The sequence below is a fragment of the Sceloporus occidentalis genome, unplaced genomic scaffold (assembly GCF_023333645.1).
Source record: "Sceloporus occidentalis isolate IW3139 unplaced genomic scaffold, rSceOcc1.0.p SCAF_8, whole genome shotgun sequence".
Taxonomy (NCBI): Eukaryota; Metazoa; Chordata; class Lepidosauria; order Squamata; family Phrynosomatidae; genus Sceloporus; species Sceloporus occidentalis.
The window spans coordinates 1,433,031-1,451,219 of record NW_028316988.1 but is presented as its reverse complement, the minus strand read 5'-3'; the positions used below and the strand labels follow the sequence as shown (position 1 = coordinate 1,451,219).

Here is an 18,189-nt window from a genome sequence, read left to right as displayed (position 1 = left end):
TGTGTGTATATATATATATATATATATATATATACATATATATACACACACACACACTCCTTAGTACTGAAGACATGAGGATCTTATTGAAAACCAATAAATGTATATAAATGTGTGTGTGTATACACTCCTTTATGTGAGAATCTTATTGAAAACCAATGATAAATTATATAATTATATAGATAGGTGTGTGTGTGTGTGTGTATATATATATATATATATATATAGATATATATACTCCTTTGTACTGAAGATGTGAGAATCTTATTAAAAACCAATGATAGAATAATCATAGAATAATAAAATATTCAATAATAAAATGATAGACAAAACAACAAGACAATGAGAATCCTGGGTAGTCTACATGGGCTCCATATCTATATCTATATTATATATATATAGATATATAGGAGTGTGAGAGTATATATATATATGTATATATATATATATATACACACACACACACCTTTGTACTGATGGTCTTTGAGAACCTTATTGAAAATCAATGATGAATTATATATATATATATATATATATGAGAAACATATTGGAGTGTGTGTGTGTGTATACATATATATATATATATATATATAGTGTGAAGAGAAAATGTGGGAAAAGACAGGGAAAGCCATCTACGAAGTCTAATGGGAATTCTATGTGGAGCATCCTGCGCATGCGCAGATGCCCGCGAAGGAGAAACTCGCTGACTCACTTCGTGGCGCATGCGCCGTCCAGCGGCCTACTTAGGGAAGCGTCGGCGTGACCAAACATTTCACTTCCGGTATTCATTCGACTGCCTCAAAGGGGGAAGCATGAGGGAGAATACCGCTTCCGGTCGGGACCGGAAGTTAGGCGTTAGCGTCCTTAAGCTCCCGAAGTGTCTTTAAAAGGCCTTGAAACCCTATCTCTATGGCAGAAAGAAACATTGTGCCTGAGGAGGGGAAGAGTTAGGGCTGCGACGTCACTTCCGCCTTCAACCCGGAAGCGCCCCGTTTCTCGGACTCGGAGGCTCCAGACGCTGCTGGGCGCCTGAGGGAAGGGAGAGAGAGAGAGGCAGAGGCGGCGAACGGGGCCAAAATGGCGGCCTCCGGAGGAGGAGGAGGAGGAGGTAGCGGCGGCGGCGGCGGTTCTTCCTCCCCCCCAGCCGCCTCGGCTTCACCGGAGCGGGATCCTTTGTGGGAGGTGGCTGTGCGACCGCTGCTCTCCGCCTCGTACTCGGCCTTCGAGATGCGGGAGCTGCCTCAGCTGCTGGCCTCCGTCATCGAGAGGTAGGCAGGGTGGGCGGGGCTTGGCCCAGAGGGGAGGGGCCTCGTCCACGGCTGGCCACGCCCCTCGCGCCGCAGATTTGGGGAAGGGTCCCTTCCTTGTCCTGAAAGCCTTTAAAGGAGACCTCTTGGACTACAGCTCCCAGGGTCCCACTCCATTGGCCAACAAGGCTGAGGATTCTGGGAGCTGGAGTCCAACAAAGCCTCTTAAAGGGAAGCCCTGTAATCCCTTGATTGGGAGCCCCAAAGCCCGTCCCTCCAAAGGGCTGGAAGTGTTCCAGGATGGCCCTTCTCTGAGGGTTGGAAAGGGCTGGAAGGTGTCCCTGAACTAGAAAATGCCCCTGATGCAAAGACACTGGTCCCCAAACTGTGCCCTTTAAGGGGATTTTTGGACTACAGCTCCCAGAATCCCACTCTATCGGCGGACGTGGCTGAGGCTTCTGGGAACTGAAGTCCAAAGCAGCTGGAAGGCCATCACTGCAATCTAAAGAATGGCCCTTCATTGGGAGCCCAAAAGCCCGTCCCTCCAAAGGGCTGGAAGTGTTCCAGGATGGCCCTTCACTGAGGGTTGGAAAGGTTGACACTTCTAGGTCTGGAAGGTGTCTCTTATTCTAAGGGATGTCCCTAAATCGAAGGCTGGAAAGCTGCTCCTTTATAGGGCTGGCGGGGCGTCACTTAGCCTAAGAGTTGTCCCTTGCTGGGTCCCCAAGTGTCCCTTGTTATTAGGGATGCCTCTTATTTGAGGGCCAGAAAGCTTGTCCCTTCTTAAGAGGGATGTCTTGTCCTTTAGGCTCAGAAAGCCTGTCTTTTATAGGGTTGGAAAGGGGCCCTTGTTATGAGAGATGAGGGCTGGAAAGTGTGTCCTTATAGGACTGGCAAGTGGCTCTTGTTATAAAGGATGCCTTTCATCTCACGGTTGAAAAGCTTCTCCTTTATAGGGCTGGCAGGTATCCCTTATTTCAAGGGACGGCTTTTATTTGAGGTCTGGAAAGCTTGGCCTTTATTTGGGACGGAAAGCGTCCCTTATTACAAGGGATGCCCTTTATCCGAGGGTCGAAAAGCTTCTTGTCTCTTATTATAAGGAACGCCTCTTATTTGAGGTCCATCAGGCTTGCCATGGTCCAGGTTGAGTCTCCCTCATCCTAACATATACATATACACACACACACACACATATATATATTCCTTTCCAGATGCCATGGTTTTTATCTGCCGCTATTGTGCCACTGTCTGCTTCGCATCCTCTCTTTTGCAGAGTTGCAGAAACGCTCGCCGGTTGTATAGCTGTGACTCTGTGTCTGTGTTTCACTGTAGGCAATAATGAATGCTCACACGTCCAAAGCTCTGGCGAACTCTGGAGGGGGATTAAAACAACACAGACCCTCTAGAAAAACAGGCTCCAGCAACTACTGGGAAAGATGTCCCTCGGAGGCGTTGCTCCTTTGGGTTTCAGGGATGGTGCTTTTTGAATAGATCTGTATACTCATTCCTTCGTATTTGTGGATTGGATTAATATGTTCTCTCTAGGGATATCTAGGTCCTCCGGTGCAACTCTGTGGTCAACTTTAACTAAAGGTTGCACTGAAGGACCTAGAGATTCCTAGAGAGGACACTCTGCTAGGCCTTTGTCGCTCCTCCAGTGCAACTCTATGGTCAGTGTCTGTCAGATGTTGACCATACAGTTCCACTGGAGGACCTAGAGATTCCAAGAGAGGTGTCCTCTCAGGTAAAAACGTGGTGTAACTTACCATATTCCAGCAGACATAGCTATTAGTGCACATACCAAAGACTGGATGGATGAGAGAGTAGAAGGGGGTCAGTGCTTCCAGGGCAGATTATACTCTTGCCATTATATATGGGTCCAAACAGACAGGCCAAAATAAAGCTGCTTCGGGTCACTTTGGAGATATGCTGTTTAAATGAGACACACCTCTTAAGAGGCCAGAAGCTGCACCAAAGTTGCGCTTCAGTCCTTAGGACTGGAGCATAGCTTTGGTGTGGCTTTCAGACTGCCATCATGCATCATTTAAACAGCGTACCTCCAAAGTGACCCAAAGCAGCTTTATTTTGGGCCCATATATATGTGAGTTAAAATACTGTACTTACATTGACTCTTTGACTCATACTTCCTTCCATTTCAGCTATATAAATCGAGAATAGCGTTGTGTTTCTTTTGCAAAGCTGAGAGTTTGCTGATTGATTTTAGACTCTCTAGAAGTCATCTAGGAAACCCAGCCCTGTCTCTGCTTTTTGTGATCAAAATGCCATTCAGTTGCAAAGGACTGCTAATTTCTCTCTCTCTTGCCCCGTTCTTTCATTTAGTGAATCTGAAATTCTACACCACGACAAGCAATATGAACCTTTCTACTCGTCTTTTGTGGCGCTTGCGACGCACTACATCACAACCGTGTGTGGACTGGGTGAGTGTTGGGCTTGGCATGGGTGGTGTGATCTTTAGTCAAAGCGGTCCTTTTGTCAAAGCGGTTGCCATGCAATACCTTTTCTCAACTGGGCATTTTCCAGGGGCATTGGACTGCAATTTACTACTTTAGAGGTCTTTAAGCAGAGGCTGGATGGCCATCTGTCAGGGATGCTTTGATTGTGATTTCCTGCATGGCAGAATAACTCTAGGATTCTATGATTCGAATAGGAGCTGTAGTCCTGGGCATCTGGAGGATGCTAGGTTCAGGGAAGACCACAGTAAGGCAGATACAGTTGACCCTCTGGGTCCATGGATTCAACCATCCCAAAACCCAATAGCAAACCTTGCTTCATCCATTTGATATAAGGGATCCCGTTTTAGTATGCCGTTGTATTTATTGGGTCCTGAGTGCCACAGATTTTGGCTTCCAAGGGGGTGCCCCAGAACCAAACTCCGCTGGATACTGAGGGCTCACTGTGTCAGAGAGGAAAAGAGAAACCAAAGTGCACAACCAGAAGTGAATTTGACCAACGCATGGCACAAAACGTTGGGATGGAAAAGGGGCGAATTTATTTAAAGCGAAGGTGGGAAACTATGGGGGGAAGGAGGGTAGATGCCAATTCTTCTCCCCTAAACTAGCTGGAATGCCTCCGTTTGTCTTTGTGGTCCCTCTCAAAAGGGCAACAGGTGTTTTGAGAGGGGCTGCAGAGGGAAATTGAGGTATTGGGGTGCAGATTAGGGTTCTAGGGTGCTTGTAGGGGTGAGTTATTTGGGAGGCTTTGTGCATAGGTTTGGAGTAAATAAAGATTGTCCAAGAAGCATGCCTTTAAAAACAAAATAGTAATGTCTGGGGGTTTCAGAGGCCACAAAAGTGAGGTACAGGGACCACATTCTGGCTATGGGCTGTACTTATTATTATTATTATTATTACTACTACTACTATGGCCATCCGTGGTTTAAAATCCCATCACAAGGCACCAGTGACAGAGCAATTTCAAAGCAAAAGTCTAGGCAAAGGCAGCCTGTGCAACGCAATGAAGATAGAGAAGGGCTGACGGCATCCTTTAAAAATACTTGGCTTCCTTTTTTCTGAGCCTCCTTGTGATACTTGATCTCCTTGGCTTTCCCAGTGCCTAGGAACCAGCTGCAATCTGTGGCAGCCGCCTGCAAAGTCCTGATTGAATTCTCCCTCCTGCGCCTGGAGAACCCAGACGAAGCGTGCGCCGTTTCGCAGGTGAGCAGCGGCGGCAGCATCCTTCCCATTGTGCGCATGTCGCAGGGACAAACATCAGCGTAGAGCTTTGCATGTCTTGTGGGCAGCAAGACACGCAAACACCTAAATATTAGGAAGAACTGCTTTGTTGTAAGAAGCGTTTGACAGTTTGGCAGAACGTTGTGGATGGGTATCTCTTAGAGGTGCTTTGGTTTTGCATTCCTGTACGTCAGGAGGTTGGACTGGATGGCTCTGCTCTGGTGCCACAACAGACTACAGTTCCCAGAATTCCACAGCAATGAGCCACGGCACTTAAAGCGGTGTCAACCCGGATTATTTCTGCACTGTGGGTGCAGCCTATGATAAATAGTGATATCCCAGTTAAGGAATGTTGATATTTTCCTTGCTATGTATAGAAGCACCTGATCCTGCTGATCAAGGGCCTCTGCACCGGCTGCAGCCGTCTGGACAGAACCGAAATCATTACCTTCACGGCGATGATGAAGTCGGCCAAGCTGCCCCAAACAGTGAAGACTCTCTCTGATGGTGCGTACCAGTCTTCCACCCCAGGAACACAAACGGGATGCCCTTTCCTTGCCCCATTTCTGGGGTTGACTCTGTGCTACCCCTTTTTCTTTTCCAGTGGAGGACCAGAAAGAACTGGCTTCTCCCGTCAGCCCCGAACTGCGACAGAAGGAAGTGCAGATGAACTTCCTCAACCAGCTGACGTCCGTCTTCAACCCTCGAGTGGCAGCGTCCTCCATGGTGCCACAGACCCAGGTGAGTAAAGCCAGCATTTAGATTGACAAAGGACCTGGGCTCCACAGTGGCTCATAGTAAATAATTCCCATTTCTGTTTTTTAGGGGGAAGGCGAAAGCGACGATCAGACGTCCACAGACCAGGCCTCTGCAGCCAAGACCAAGAGCATATTCATTGCTCAGAATGTAGCCAGCTTGCAGGAACTTGGTAGGAAGGAGTTTTTTCCCTCCATCTTATGACTCTTGTTGTGAAAGAGAGTGATGTTTTTAACAAAGGAAAGAAAAATAGTTTGAGCCGGGATCATTGCACCTGAATTTGGTCCTGTTTCTTTAATATATCTATGGGGATATGCTGTATGCGGCTGAATACCAGTTGCTGGGGGGCTCTTAAAGAAACAGACATGCACCAATTTTTATTGTCTTGATGCATAACATGTACTCAGGCTACCACACCGTACTACTAGCATAAGATAGAAAAGATTCGGAAAACAAAGTATTGAAGAAGGTCAAGGAAGGAACTGCAAAGGCAAGTTTGCAGGTGAAGGTGAAGGGGGAAAAAGCAATGGCCACAGATGTTTTACTTAACTTTAAAGCGGACAACGAAGACATTGAAATAGACTACAGTCAAGGAATCAGAAGAAGATGAGGATGTGGAAGGGCAGCTATGAAGGAACTAGACAAGATTCTGAAGTGTAAAGAGATACCATGGATTACTAACTTTAAGATAGCCCAAGCCATTTGTGATTGATTCACCTAGGTCTTTCCTTCCTTCCTTCCTTCCTTCCTTCCTTCCTTCCTTCCTCACATTTTCCACAACTTTCCTTTCATAGGTGGCTCTGAGAAGCTGCTGCGGGTCTGTCTGAATCTCCCCTATTTCCTGCGCTACATCAACCGCTTCCAGGATGCCGTGTCTGCCAATTCCTTTTTCATCATGCCGGCCACGGTCGCCGATGCCACTGCTGTCCGTAACGGGTGAGAGAGAAATCGTCTTCCTTTCCCTAATTCTACCCAGTTCTTATTGCCATAACATCCCTAGCTGATGCCTCTGGTCCAAATGAGTAACTTTCCCAAGCTATGATCTGATCCCTTTAGAGTTTTCAGTGTCAGGAACGACATGATCTCCTGTGCATGGTGAATCTCTTGCTTAAGTTGCCTTTTCGACTGCAGGTTCCATTCCCTCGTCATTGATGTGACCATGGCCCTGGATACCCTCTCCTTGCCTGTCTTGGAGCCTCTCACCCCCACAAGGCTACAGGATGTCACAGTTCTGGCCCTCAGCTGCCTCTATGCAGGTGAGGACTCATTTGGGCAAGCGTGCCACACAAAGCCATGCGCAGACATGATAGGTAGCTGTCAGGGTGTAGAGTTTTCTCAGGTAGAGCTTTTTCTTGCTCTGATGACGGTGTCCTTCCTTCTCTCAGGGGTGAGTGTGGCAACTTGCATGGCCATCCTGCATGTGGGCACCACCCAGCAAGTCCGCACTGGGTCCACGAGTTCAAAAGAAGAAGACTATGAGAATGATGCAGCCACCATTGTCCAGAAATGTGTAAGTTGGCTGGATGGGGCATCTTCTCTGGCCAAATTTGCAGCTCAGAGCTTGCTCTCTCTTTCTCTCTGTGTGTGTGTTTATGTTTATTTTTACTATGCCTTTTCTCCATTGAGTTCAAAACATTGTAAACGTTGCTCCTCCACAATCCCATGAGATAGACCAGGCCAAGAAAGAGAGCACCATTGGTAGTGTCACACACTGAGTTTCATAGCTCAGTGGAAGGATTTGAATCCCGAGTTTCCAAGACTGAATCCGACCTTCGTAATCCAGAACTGAGAGCCCTCTGGATAATGTTACACTCCGGTTCCTGTCTGCCCCAGTTGCCCTGACCAATGTTGAGGGTTGATGAGAGTCATTGTTCATCCGTATCTGGGTAGACACATGTTTCCTAGCTTTGCTCTAGCCATGGCACCACACTTTATGTATGTAAATGGTGGGGCAGAGGTGCTTTTCCTTCTGCAAAGTTCTTCCTTTCTGTTTCCATTGACAGCTTGAAATCTATGATATGATCGGCCAGGCCATCAGCAACTCCCGCCGTGCGGGTGGGGAGGTAAGAGTGACTAGCCCTATGAGAAATCCATCCTTGCATTTAAGTCTGCCATCTGGGCAGCTGGAATCAGCGCTGTGTTTTGTGTTTTCCCTCTTAGCACTACCAGAACTTCCAGCTGCTGGGGGCCTGGTGTCTGCTGAACAGTTTGTTCCTCATCCTGAACCTGAGCCCCACAGCCCTGGCAGATAAAGGGAAGGAGAAAGATCCCTTGGCTGCACTCCGGGTCCGAGATATCATCGCTCGGTCAAAAGAGGGAGTGGGATCTCCTAAGCTGGGGCCTGGCAAGGGGTAAGTTCTTGGACAGGAGATCAGCAGATGTCTGTTAACAGAAACAAGCAGGAAGAAATGTCACATAGCTAGGCAAGGCCTGACTCTCCCAGTGAGGCTGCATTTTAACTCTCAACATAATTGTAATTTGTTCTTGGGCAGCAAGAGACAGCATAAAATAAAGACATGGCTTTTGTTTGCTTTCTGTTGAGAAGTGATTCAGCTTTCTGTCCAAGTCAATAGTGTCTATGTCAATAGAGCATTTTACACTTTAAACCCCTCTCTGTGTTTTTTTCTAGGCATCAGGGCTTTGGGGTATTATCGGTTGTACTGGCAAACCATGCCATAAAACTTCTCACCTCACTCTTTCAAGACCTTCAAGTAGAAGCACTTCACAAGGTGGGTGTGGGGGAATGTGGCTGGGTCCTCTAATGTCTAGTTGTTTCTGTTTCAAAAACAACAGCTTCACAAAACCCAAAACCAACTGCTTTCACCTTGCAGGGATGGGAGACTGATGGCCCCCCGGCTGTGCTGAACATCATGGCCCAGAGCACCTCCATCCAGCGGATCCAGCGCCTGATTGAGTCCGTGCCTCTCACAAACCTGCTGCTCACATTGTTGTCCACTTCTTACCGCAAGGTGAGTGGTAGTAGCAGGGTTTCCATGTTCACTGATGGCGGCTGGTGTACACATCTTTACAAAGTGGAATTGATGGTTCTCCTGAGGAGGATTAGCCTTAGGAGAGGTGGTTAGTTGTAGTGACTAAGTGAAACATCGTTCAGAGATGATGCAGTGCTTGTTCAGGGATTGGGCAACTCTGGAGTGGAGGGTTTGAACAGGGTGAGGATATCCTTCATCCACTGCAGTGTGAGTCAGTAGCTCAGTGCCTTGTGACTTCCCATAATGGAGCAGGGCAGTGAGCCCCTGCACTTAAGGAATAGTCTTTGTGAGTTGCTTCTCTTTGAGAAACCAAGTTCCATAATCCAGTTAACACTTGCAGATTGTGCAAAGTGTACAAATCTCAGCACTGGTTTTGTTTGCTCACGCTTCTTGTGAAAGGCTGCAAAATCTCGGCCTTGCTTTGGCCCCCAGAAGTCTTCTCAGACATTGGAGAACTCCGTTGGGCAGTTGTCATATAAGTTTTCAAACCTATTTTCACAGCCTTACAACCTAGAAACTTCATTTTGTTCCTTTTAGGCTTGCGTCCTGCAGCGTCAGCGGAAGGGTTCAGTGAGCAGTGACGTGAGTGCCTCCACAGATTCAAACACTTACTATGAAGATGATTTCAGCAGCACCGAAGACAGCAGCCAGGGTGGGTGACCCGTCATCTCTGAAACCTTGGCACAGACCTCATGCGTCTGAGCACCGTCCTTTAAGCCTTTGGTTTCCTCCCTTTTCCAGATGACGACAGCGAGCCCATCCTGGGCCAGTGGTTTGAGGAGACTATCTCTCCCAGCAAAGAGAAGGTGGCCCCTCCGCCGCCTCCACCGCCTCCTCCCCTGGAAAGCTCACCCAGAGTCAAAAGCCCCAACAAGCAGGCGGCAGGGGAAAACGGAAACATCCTGGCCAGTCGCAAAGACCCTGAATTGGTGGGTGAAATGTGGTTTTCTTCTCTTTGGTTGGTTGGTTTGATCAAAACGAACCTCAGTTAATCTCCAGTGTTGTGGTGGTGATAGCAGCGTTGGTGTGTTGCACCACAAACAATGTAGAACCTTAGGGCTCCTGTCCTGTGCTAGTCCTGGGTTTCATTACAGACCTCTAACAGCAGTTGCTTGTCTTTAGGGTTCCAGAAGGTGGCTCTTAATGTTAGTGGAGGGAGCAGCAAAAAAGTATACCTATTTTGCACGTTGAGAGAGATATGTGTGGATTCAGGCTTATGCAGCCCTCCAAGTAAACAGAGATTATGGTCTTCCTCTTTATTGATTTGATTTTCTTTTTAATATTACTATTACAGTTATACTCTTCTCTATTGGCTTTTTAGTTCTTAAGCCTGGCTTCCAATATCCTGAACTTTGTGACTTCCTCCATGTTGGACTCGAGGAATAACTTCATCCGCAACTATTTGAGTGTCTCCTTGTCGGAGCAGCACATGGCCACACTGGCCAGCATCATCAAAGAAGTGGACAAGGATGGACTCAAAGGTCAGGAAGCAAAAGCTCACCTCTCAGTTCTGAAGGGTTATAGATAGAGTGCTAGAAAGAGACCCAAATGTCTATGAAGCTTACTGTATTGGGTCTGTTCTGCTGGGTGCTTAGATGTGGGCCTAATCCTCTTTCGGTTGTGTCACAGGTACGGCAGAGGAGGAGGAATTTGCAGCTGCCTTGTATCACTTCAACCACTCTTTAGTGACGTCTGACCTCCAGTCTCCTACCTTACAGGTGAGTGTCTGGTTGTTTCCATGCCTTTGTTGTTGTTTACCTAAGTTTCTTCAGTGACAGCACCTTTGGCCTTTTCATCCCACCGCTGCCACCAAATTATGTCAAGGCACTTTACTTGTAATCATTATTCTGTTTAACTTGTGCCTCTCTTTTCTCTTTCCAGAACACTCTCCTGCAGCAGCTGGGAGTGGCTCCTTTCTCAGAAGGACCCTGGCCTCTCTACATCCATCCCCAGAGCCTCTCCGTTCTCTCTCGGCTTCTCCTCATCTGGCAGCATAAAGCCAGCACCCAGGGGGACCCTGACGTGCCTGAATGCCTTAAAGTTTGGGAAAGGTGAGAAAAGGGACAGGGCCCTTGTTTGCATGACAGACCCCTAAAGTGATGTGGCGTCGGTAAAAATGAATGGACTGGTTTTCTCCTCTGTGCTTTTTGTCTCACACATGCATCCGCAGAAAAGCCTTTTGGCCCCTGGACTGCCCTGAAGATCTGGGCCTGGTCATAAATGAAGGCTAGGTGGTCCCACTTAGATAGATAAGTTAGAGAGATAATCAGTTCTAGCATTTTCAGAATCTAAGTAAGGTTTTTATTTTGTGTTTTACTGCTTGTTTGTATTTTTCTTGCTTTTTACTGTTTACAGTTGTGATTTCAGAGTTGTCTGTTTAAGCGTGTGCTTTTATGGAAGCCATGCACCACTTTGGGCTCTTGGGCGGAAGAGCAGTGTATTGATGATGCACTTGTCCAATCAATCAGTCAGTCAATTAGTCCAATCAAATGAACTGTCTTGGATACCTGGCCTTGCCTAAATCTTCGTCTCACTTCACTGTCAGGTTCGTGGGGACCCTGAAGCAAAGTGCCCTTCAGGGGACTCTGCCTGGTGACGCCGAGGACTTGAACGTGGAGCACCTGCAGTTGCTTCTGCTGATCTTCCACAGCTTTTCAGACAAAGGCCGGCGCTCTATTCTGACTCTCTGCATCCAGACCATCCTGGAGCTCACAGCTAACCTGGACTCCCAGCTCCGCTGCGTCCCTCTCCTCCTCGCCCGGCTTCTCTTGGTCTTCGACTACTTGCTTCACCAGTATTCGAAGGCCCCTGTGTATTTGTTTGAACAGGTATGGTGTGCGTTTGTTGTCTGTATTTTCCATTACTGAATTGGGTATACAGCAGGGGTGGAGGACCTGTGGCTCTCCAAATGTCTCCCTCTGAGGATAGCAAGTGTCCTGGTGGCACAGTGGTTAAATGCCTGTAGTGCAGCTGTTCACTCACAAACCATAAGGTTGCGAGTTGAATCCCAGTCAGGGGGCTCCAGCTCGACTCAGGCTTGCTAAAATGAATACCCAGATTGTTGGGGGCAATTAGTTTACACTTTGTAAACCGCTTAGGGAGTGCTTAAGTGCCCTGATAAGCGGTATAGAAATGTACTTGCTATTGCTATCCAGTCACCTTGTCTTTGCAACTTCCTTCCACCTTCTTTACATATGTTCCTGGCCCTTAGGTGCAGTACAACCTCTTAACTCCACCGATTGTTTGGTCAAGTGGATCCCAAGATGGTGGCCGGCGAACTGCATCCCCGCTCTACCACGGTTTCAAGGAAGTGGAAGAAAACTGGACCAAACACTGCTCCTCAGGTACTAGAGGGTCCATTAGAGTCACTGGCATTAAGAACAAACACACACATATATATGTGCCATCAAGTCACTTGTTCACTTATGGCAACCCTATGAATTTCATAAGGTTTTCTTAGGTAATGAATCCTCAGAGATGAGCCACTGAGTAGCCTGAGCCAAGAGATTTAGCTGGAGGATTCACCCTTCACCCTAACCTTCCCATACTGGGAATAATACTTATCCAATTTATGAGGTGGTTGTAAGGATCATTGATATGTTCTGTTTTTTGGAAGCATTTAAATTTGGTCTCCCGTCTTCCGAATGCCTCCCTTTCTTTCCAGATGCAGCCCACCAGCCCAGGTTCTACTGCATTCTGTCACCTGAAGCATCAGAAGATGACCTGAACCGCCTGGATAACACGGTACGTAAGGCTCCCTTCTTTTCCTGATAGTGTTAAAAAAAGGCCCCCAAAGTTTGAACCCCTAACATTGTTGGACTACAACTCCTAGAGTCCCTGAGCACTAGCCAGACACCAGGATCCCTTGCTCTTTTGGGAGCTGATGTTCAGTAACATCTGATGAGGAAAGGTTTGGCACCACTGATGTCAGAGGTGGGCTTTCGTACATTGGAAGAAGCTTTCTGGATGAGGACAAGTAGTATTCCTCTGCTGACCATTTAGATAGCTGCAGTCTGTTTAAATGGTATGAATGGCATTTTAAAAAGGACCTTACCAAAGAGCTTTGGGATCCTGTTTGTTCAGCAAGTGCAGAGCTTGAGCTCTTAGTGACGCAGCCTTAGCAACCTTTTAAAATCCAGTTTTAAATCTTTCTCTCCCACAGCTTAGTCATGGCTGGGGAAAAGAGCTGTAGAGATATGGAACAAAGTTATCTCAATGGAGAGTTAAGGGATGTGCCTGGAGCACTGGGTGGAGCAAACGGTGGACAAGCAACTAAAGCCTTTTCTCCCTCTCTTCCAGGTGTGTGAGGTCTTGTTCTCCAAATCTGCCAAATACGATGACCTGTACTCGGCCCTCACTTCCCTGCTGGCTGCCGGCTCCCAGTTTGACACTCTCCGCAGGAAGGAGAACAAAAACGTTACTGCGTTGGTAAGGGCACCTCCCTGCAACTTATATCCTATGGCTAGTTTACTCATATAAAATGGGCTTCACTTTGGGAGTTAGGGATTGCAGTGTTCAGGCACAGATGTGTGATGCTGAGTTGTTGGTGTTTGGGGCTTATTCCAGACCTGAGTCCTGGGAGCAGATGTGTAAAGATGCCAAAGCCCTGATGTACTCAGTTCCCAGGCAAGGCATTCTAATGGCTTATGTTGTTAGGTTTGTATATACAAGGCTATGCGACCCAACTCCTTTTGCCCAGTGAAGTCAATAAAGCCATGTTTCTCTGCCTTTGCTTCCTCTGTGCTCAGGAGGCCTGTGCTCTTCAGTACTATTTCTTGATCCTCTGGAGGATCCTGGGCATTTTGCCACCCTCCAAGAAGTACATGAACCAGCTGGCCATGAACAGCCCCGAGATGAGCGAGTGTGACATCCTGCACACTTTGCGATGGTCTTCCCGTCTGCGCATCCCCTCTTATGTCACTTGGATTAAGGTATGACAAAGCACTGCGCTTGGCTGGGAACTCAGACGCCAAGGCTTGGCAGGAATGCCCTGACCTACATGAATGATTTCCTACCTGTCTTTTGAAATTGCACTTTTAGCATTACAGACATTATAGTTCTCTCACACGTAGTATATTGGGCCTCTCTTGTCCCTGCCTTAGGATCACCTCACCAAGCAGGGCATGAAGTCGGAGCACGCCGCGTCACTTGTCGAGCTGACCTCTGCCAAATGCAGCTCCGTGAAATACGACGTGGAGATTGCAGAGGAGTACTTTGCTAGGCAGGTGCGTACATGGACATTGAATTTAAGCCAGTGTTTCCCAAACTTTGGCCCTGCAAGGTATTTGGACCTCAGGTCGCAGGTATTCCAGCCAGCTTGGCCAACTCTGAAATTCAGTGAGCTGAAGTCCAAAGTTTGGGAACCGCTGATTTAAGCTGTTTCCTATGCTCTTTAATGATAGGATTCCAGAGCGAGAGTCAAGATTGTGAATCAGATTGTAAACTAAGGTCTGGATGTATCCAGGGGGCAAATCCTGTCTCGGTGGCTGAGGATCATTTGGCTCCTTTGGGGCCAATGGCTTTCTCTCTCAAACCAGCCTATCACACAGAGCTGTTTTTAAGGATGAACAAAACTGAAAAGAAATTCCATCTAAACATTAACAAAAGCCTTTTATTATAAGAGCTGTTTGACAGTGGAATAGATTTAGAGGGTGGTGGAAAATGAAAATGGTGTCAAACTGCATTATCTCAGCAGTGCAGATGCAGTCCATGTCTCCCTGAGCTTCTAGGGGGGAGTTTGAGAGAGTCTCAGGTGATCAAGAAGTAACCCCTGGCATTCCCTTCAAAGATCTCCTCTTTCTGCGGCGTTGACTGCACCACCATCCTGCAGCTCCATGAGGTCCCCAGCTTGCAGTCCATCTACACCTTGGATGCCGCCATTTCCAAAGTCCAAGTCTCCCTGGACGAACACTTCTCCAAGCTCGCCGCGGAGACTGACCCGCATAAATCGTCCGAGATCACCAAGAATCTACTGCCGGCCACCTTGCAGTTGATCGACACCTACGCCACCTTCACCAGGTGAGGAGCCCAAGGCTGTCGCCTCAATTGGTGTCTGCACTGATGTTTTGGATGGGGAGCTCTTAGGCGGTGGCCCCGAATGAGTCCGTCTCTTCGTTTCCGATGCAGGTCTTACTTGCTGCAGAGCCTCTTGGAGGAAGGCTCCGCGGAGAACAAGCCGACGGAAGAGAAGTTACACGGCTACGCCGCAGTCCTGGCCATTGGTTCCGGCCGATGCAAGGCCAACACTCTGGGTAAGCCTTTCTCCCTCTCCCCTGGGTTTGCTTCGCTGCTGTTGTCCTGGAGGTAGTCTTTGGCATCTCTGCTTGGAAGGAGTGCCAAGTGAAGGGTTGAGAAGGGTCTTGACCCTAAAAACTCCGACAAGTGACTGCCAGCCAGAGGAAACAGATCTAGATGGATGAATGGTTTGGCAGTGAGTATGGCAATTCCATGCATCCACATCAGGGCTAGAGAGAAGTGTGGGTTAGTTGAATTTCAAGCCTCTCTGATTTTCTGCAGAGAGGTATAGATGGGTATCTTCTCCCTTTCCTCTTGCCAGGGCCAGCTCTTGTCCAGAACTTGCCTTCAGCTGTGCAGGCTTTGTGTGAGTTGTGGAATAACATCCATACCAACGAATTCCCAAACATCGGCTCCTGGGTGAGTTTGGGTTTTTTGAATTATGGCCGTTTGGCCACAGTAGCAAAGTACCCACCAGAAAGGGAGTGCAACCAATCCTTTAATTTATATGCCACCTTTTACCCAAGAGTGGGACCAGATGGTTGCAAGAGGGATTTGGGAGCTTTCTCTCATGCTCTTTCCTCTCTGCACTCTCTTTTGGGATACAAAGTCTGGCTGAGCCGCTGCTTTGGTTTGCCTCTCTTTCCTCCATAAGGGGGCAGGCTTTCCTCTTTCTATGGGATGCTAAGAAGTTGAATCCATGCAAACTGGCTTTCACCCAGACTTCGTGGCCTCTCAAAAGTGGTTGGATTGCAACTCCCATCACCCCCCCCCCCCCAAATAATTGACTTCTGGCTAGAGATTATGAGGTTTATAGTCCAGCCACATCTGGAGGTTGCCAGTTGGGGAAGGCTGGTTTATTCATACTGGGGTTATAGTGTTATACACAACCGCAGGTTGTAGTCGTGCTATACTTTGTTTCTATCTTATTTTTAATTTGTGTTGTCGACTATGCTGGCATAAATATTATTATTACGCCGTCTCCCAATATAGCAATTCAAGGCAGCAAACAATTATAAAAGAATACAATTTAAAAACAGTACAAAATATTAAAATATATAAATCATGTGTAGTAGTACAGAAATGCTTTAAATCCCAAACTCTGCTCCTTCAGGTGTTTTTTAGACTTCAGCTACCATAATCCTCAGGTGTTTTGGCCAATGGTCCGGGATTGTAGGCTCTGAAGTCCAAAAGACCTGGAAGGCCAGAGTTTGGGAATTGGTGCTTTAAAGCGAGTAGGGCATTTTCCTCTCCTTTCCTCTGCCCCTCCAAACCATCCTCCTTTGCTGACTTTCCTGCAGCGCAATGCTTTTGCGAACGACACAATCCCGGCGGAGAGCTACATTGGCGCGGTGCAGGCTGCCCACCTTGGCACTCTCTGCAGCCAGAGCCTTCCTCTGGCTGCCTCCCTGAAGCGCACCCTCCTCTCCTTGGTCCGTCTCACCGGGGACCTCATTGTGTAAGTTTTAGTACACAAATTGCATTGAATCCTTTTTCTTCTTCCTTACATTCAGGCATCTGCCTGCGGTTGCTTTTTTATCCTCGTGGGGACTCAGGGTGGCTTCCAGTTCTGCCAAGCAAGGCCCCTGAGCTCTAGCTACCTCGCTCTTTTCTCTCCAGCTGGTCGGATGAACTCAACCCGCCGCAGGTGATCCGCACGCTGCTGCCTCTGCTCTTGGAGAGCAGCACGGAAAGCGTGGCGGAGAACAGCAGCAACTCCCTGGAGAGGATCCTGGGCCCGGCAGAATCGGACGAGTTTCTGTCCCGTGTCTATGAGAAACTGATCATGGGCTGTTACAACATCCTGGCCAATCACTCTGACCCAAACAGGTAGGCGCCACTGGTCTTATCACAGTCGTGGCTAGGAAGAGGTAACCTGTCCTTTGGAAAGTTTCCATCATCGGGAATTTTTTTACCACATTTATCTCAGTGGTCTTGACGAATCTATCTTGGAGGAATGCCTGCAGCATTTGGAGAAACAGCTGGAAAGCCCTCAAGCCCGGAAGTCCATGGAAGAGTTTTTCTCCGAGAGGTGAGCCTCTCCCTCTGATAATGTTTAGAGCTCTCCTCTCATCATTCTAGAAATACCCTTGCTTTGCAAAATCTAGTACAAATAGGGCTGGGGAGATGGTAAATTGATGAACTGGTGGTTGAACAACCTGGCTTAATAATAATAATAATAATAATAATAATAATAATAATAATAAATGTTATTGATATCCCACCTCTTCTTGTAGGATCGAGGCAGCTTACAATCACAATACAATACAATAAAGAAATTCCATACACAAATAAGATAACAGTACAAATGCAGTAAAATACATATGATATAAATAAGTCCTGCTGTTCCCTGCCACCTTACATATAATGTCATAATAATTCTAATATATCAATAATAAAATATAATCCTTTTGAGCTTCTGGTGAGCATCTAAAATTGTATTCTTCCTCATGTCCTTCAGCGGTTGAAACTGCTCCGTTTTAGCTGTTTTAAAATTGTATTTTGGGATTGTTTTTAGACTTGCAGTTGCTTTTAAGACTCTCATTTTGGGAGAGAGATGGGATATAAACCCCTTAAATAACTTTAAAAATATCTGTTCATCGCCTTGGGGGTCCTTGTAGGCTGGGAGGTGATATAGAAATACTAAGAACTGGAGACTGTCCTTTGCTGTCAGGGTAGAGTAAGTGATGGAGAAAAATAAGCTCCCCATTTTAAAAACCCTTGCCTTTTGGGATGAGACCAGATGAGGTCAGTCCAGGGCATTTTGCTGCCCGAGGCAAGGGCATTCTCTCTCCACATATAGAAGCCAGCTGGGTTGGAAAGTCCAACTTTCCTTTAGTGTGACAATGGGTAGGTCCTGCATGACACCAGGGGACAGCGGGCGAATGTAGGGGGATGTTGGCCAGATGCGTGTCCTGCTCCCCACCATCACTTTGTCTTGCTTTGCCTGATGGTAGGACTGGCTCTGATGTTCCCTATTTACCATTCTTTCCAACTAGTGGGGAACTGGTCCAAATCATGATGGCCACAGCCAACGAAAACCTCTCTGCGAAGTTCTGCAACCGAGTTCTGAAGTTTTTCACCAAGCTCTTCCAGCTGAGTGAGTGGTCCAGGTTTTAAACATTGCAAGCATGCGTCTCTGGTTTTGATCGGTGATGCTGATAATGTTGTTTTATGCCCAGTGTTTGTATTTTCTCTGCCAGCAGGGCATATGTGATTCTTGAACGTAGTTATTTCAGTGTGGGCCCAGTTTGATTTGAAAACTTTCCC

The 18,189-nt window shown here is 47.3% G+C and overlaps 1 protein-coding gene across 8 annotated transcripts in view; it reads left to right on the top strand.

Moving 5' to 3' along the window:
* The first annotated feature begins 922 nt into the window (after window positions 1-922).
* The window catches only part of LOC149307613 (E3 ubiquitin-protein ligase UBR4), a 70,584-nt gene continuing 53,317 nt past the window's right edge, over window positions 923-18,189 (top strand). For all 8 annotated transcript variants that reach the window (XM_089534099.1, XM_089534094.1, XM_089534100.1 and 5 more), the window contains exons 1-31: window positions 923-1,268; window positions 3,588-3,685; window positions 4,818-4,921; window positions 5,317-5,446; window positions 5,544-5,680; window positions 5,765-5,867; window positions 6,490-6,631; window positions 6,827-6,951; window positions 7,081-7,205; window positions 7,699-7,758; window positions 7,856-8,046; window positions 8,325-8,424; window positions 8,527-8,664; window positions 9,223-9,337; window positions 9,427-9,614; window positions 10,007-10,166; window positions 10,315-10,403; window positions 10,567-10,736; window positions 11,231-11,513; window positions 11,897-12,029; window positions 12,350-12,429; window positions 12,985-13,113; window positions 13,434-13,616; window positions 13,788-13,910; window positions 14,474-14,703; window positions 14,812-14,936; window positions 15,242-15,339; window positions 16,221-16,378; window positions 16,540-16,749; window positions 16,850-16,951; window positions 17,919-18,019. In XM_089534099.1, the coding sequence (XP_089390225.1) occupies window positions 1,078-1,268; window positions 3,588-3,685; window positions 4,818-4,921; window positions 5,317-5,446; window positions 5,544-5,680; window positions 5,765-5,867; window positions 6,490-6,631; window positions 6,827-6,951; window positions 7,081-7,205; window positions 7,699-7,758; window positions 7,856-8,046; window positions 8,325-8,424; window positions 8,527-8,664; window positions 9,223-9,337; window positions 9,427-9,614; window positions 10,007-10,166; window positions 10,315-10,403; window positions 10,567-10,736; window positions 11,231-11,513; window positions 11,897-12,029; window positions 12,350-12,429; window positions 12,985-13,113; window positions 13,434-13,616; window positions 13,788-13,910; window positions 14,474-14,703; window positions 14,812-14,936; window positions 15,242-15,339; window positions 16,221-16,378; window positions 16,540-16,749; window positions 16,850-16,951; window positions 17,919-18,019 (4,321 nt within the window). In that variant the 5' untranslated portion in view covers window positions 923-1,077. The remainder of the gene's footprint in view (window positions 1,269-3,587; window positions 3,686-4,817; window positions 4,922-5,316; window positions 5,447-5,543; window positions 5,681-5,764; window positions 5,868-6,489; window positions 6,632-6,826; window positions 6,952-7,080; window positions 7,206-7,698; window positions 7,759-7,855; window positions 8,047-8,324; window positions 8,425-8,526; window positions 8,665-9,222; window positions 9,338-9,426; window positions 9,615-10,006; window positions 10,167-10,314; window positions 10,404-10,566; window positions 10,737-11,230; window positions 11,514-11,896; window positions 12,030-12,349; window positions 12,430-12,984; window positions 13,114-13,433; window positions 13,617-13,787; window positions 13,911-14,473; window positions 14,704-14,811; window positions 14,937-15,241; window positions 15,340-16,220; window positions 16,379-16,539; window positions 16,750-16,849; window positions 16,952-17,918; window positions 18,020-18,189) is intronic.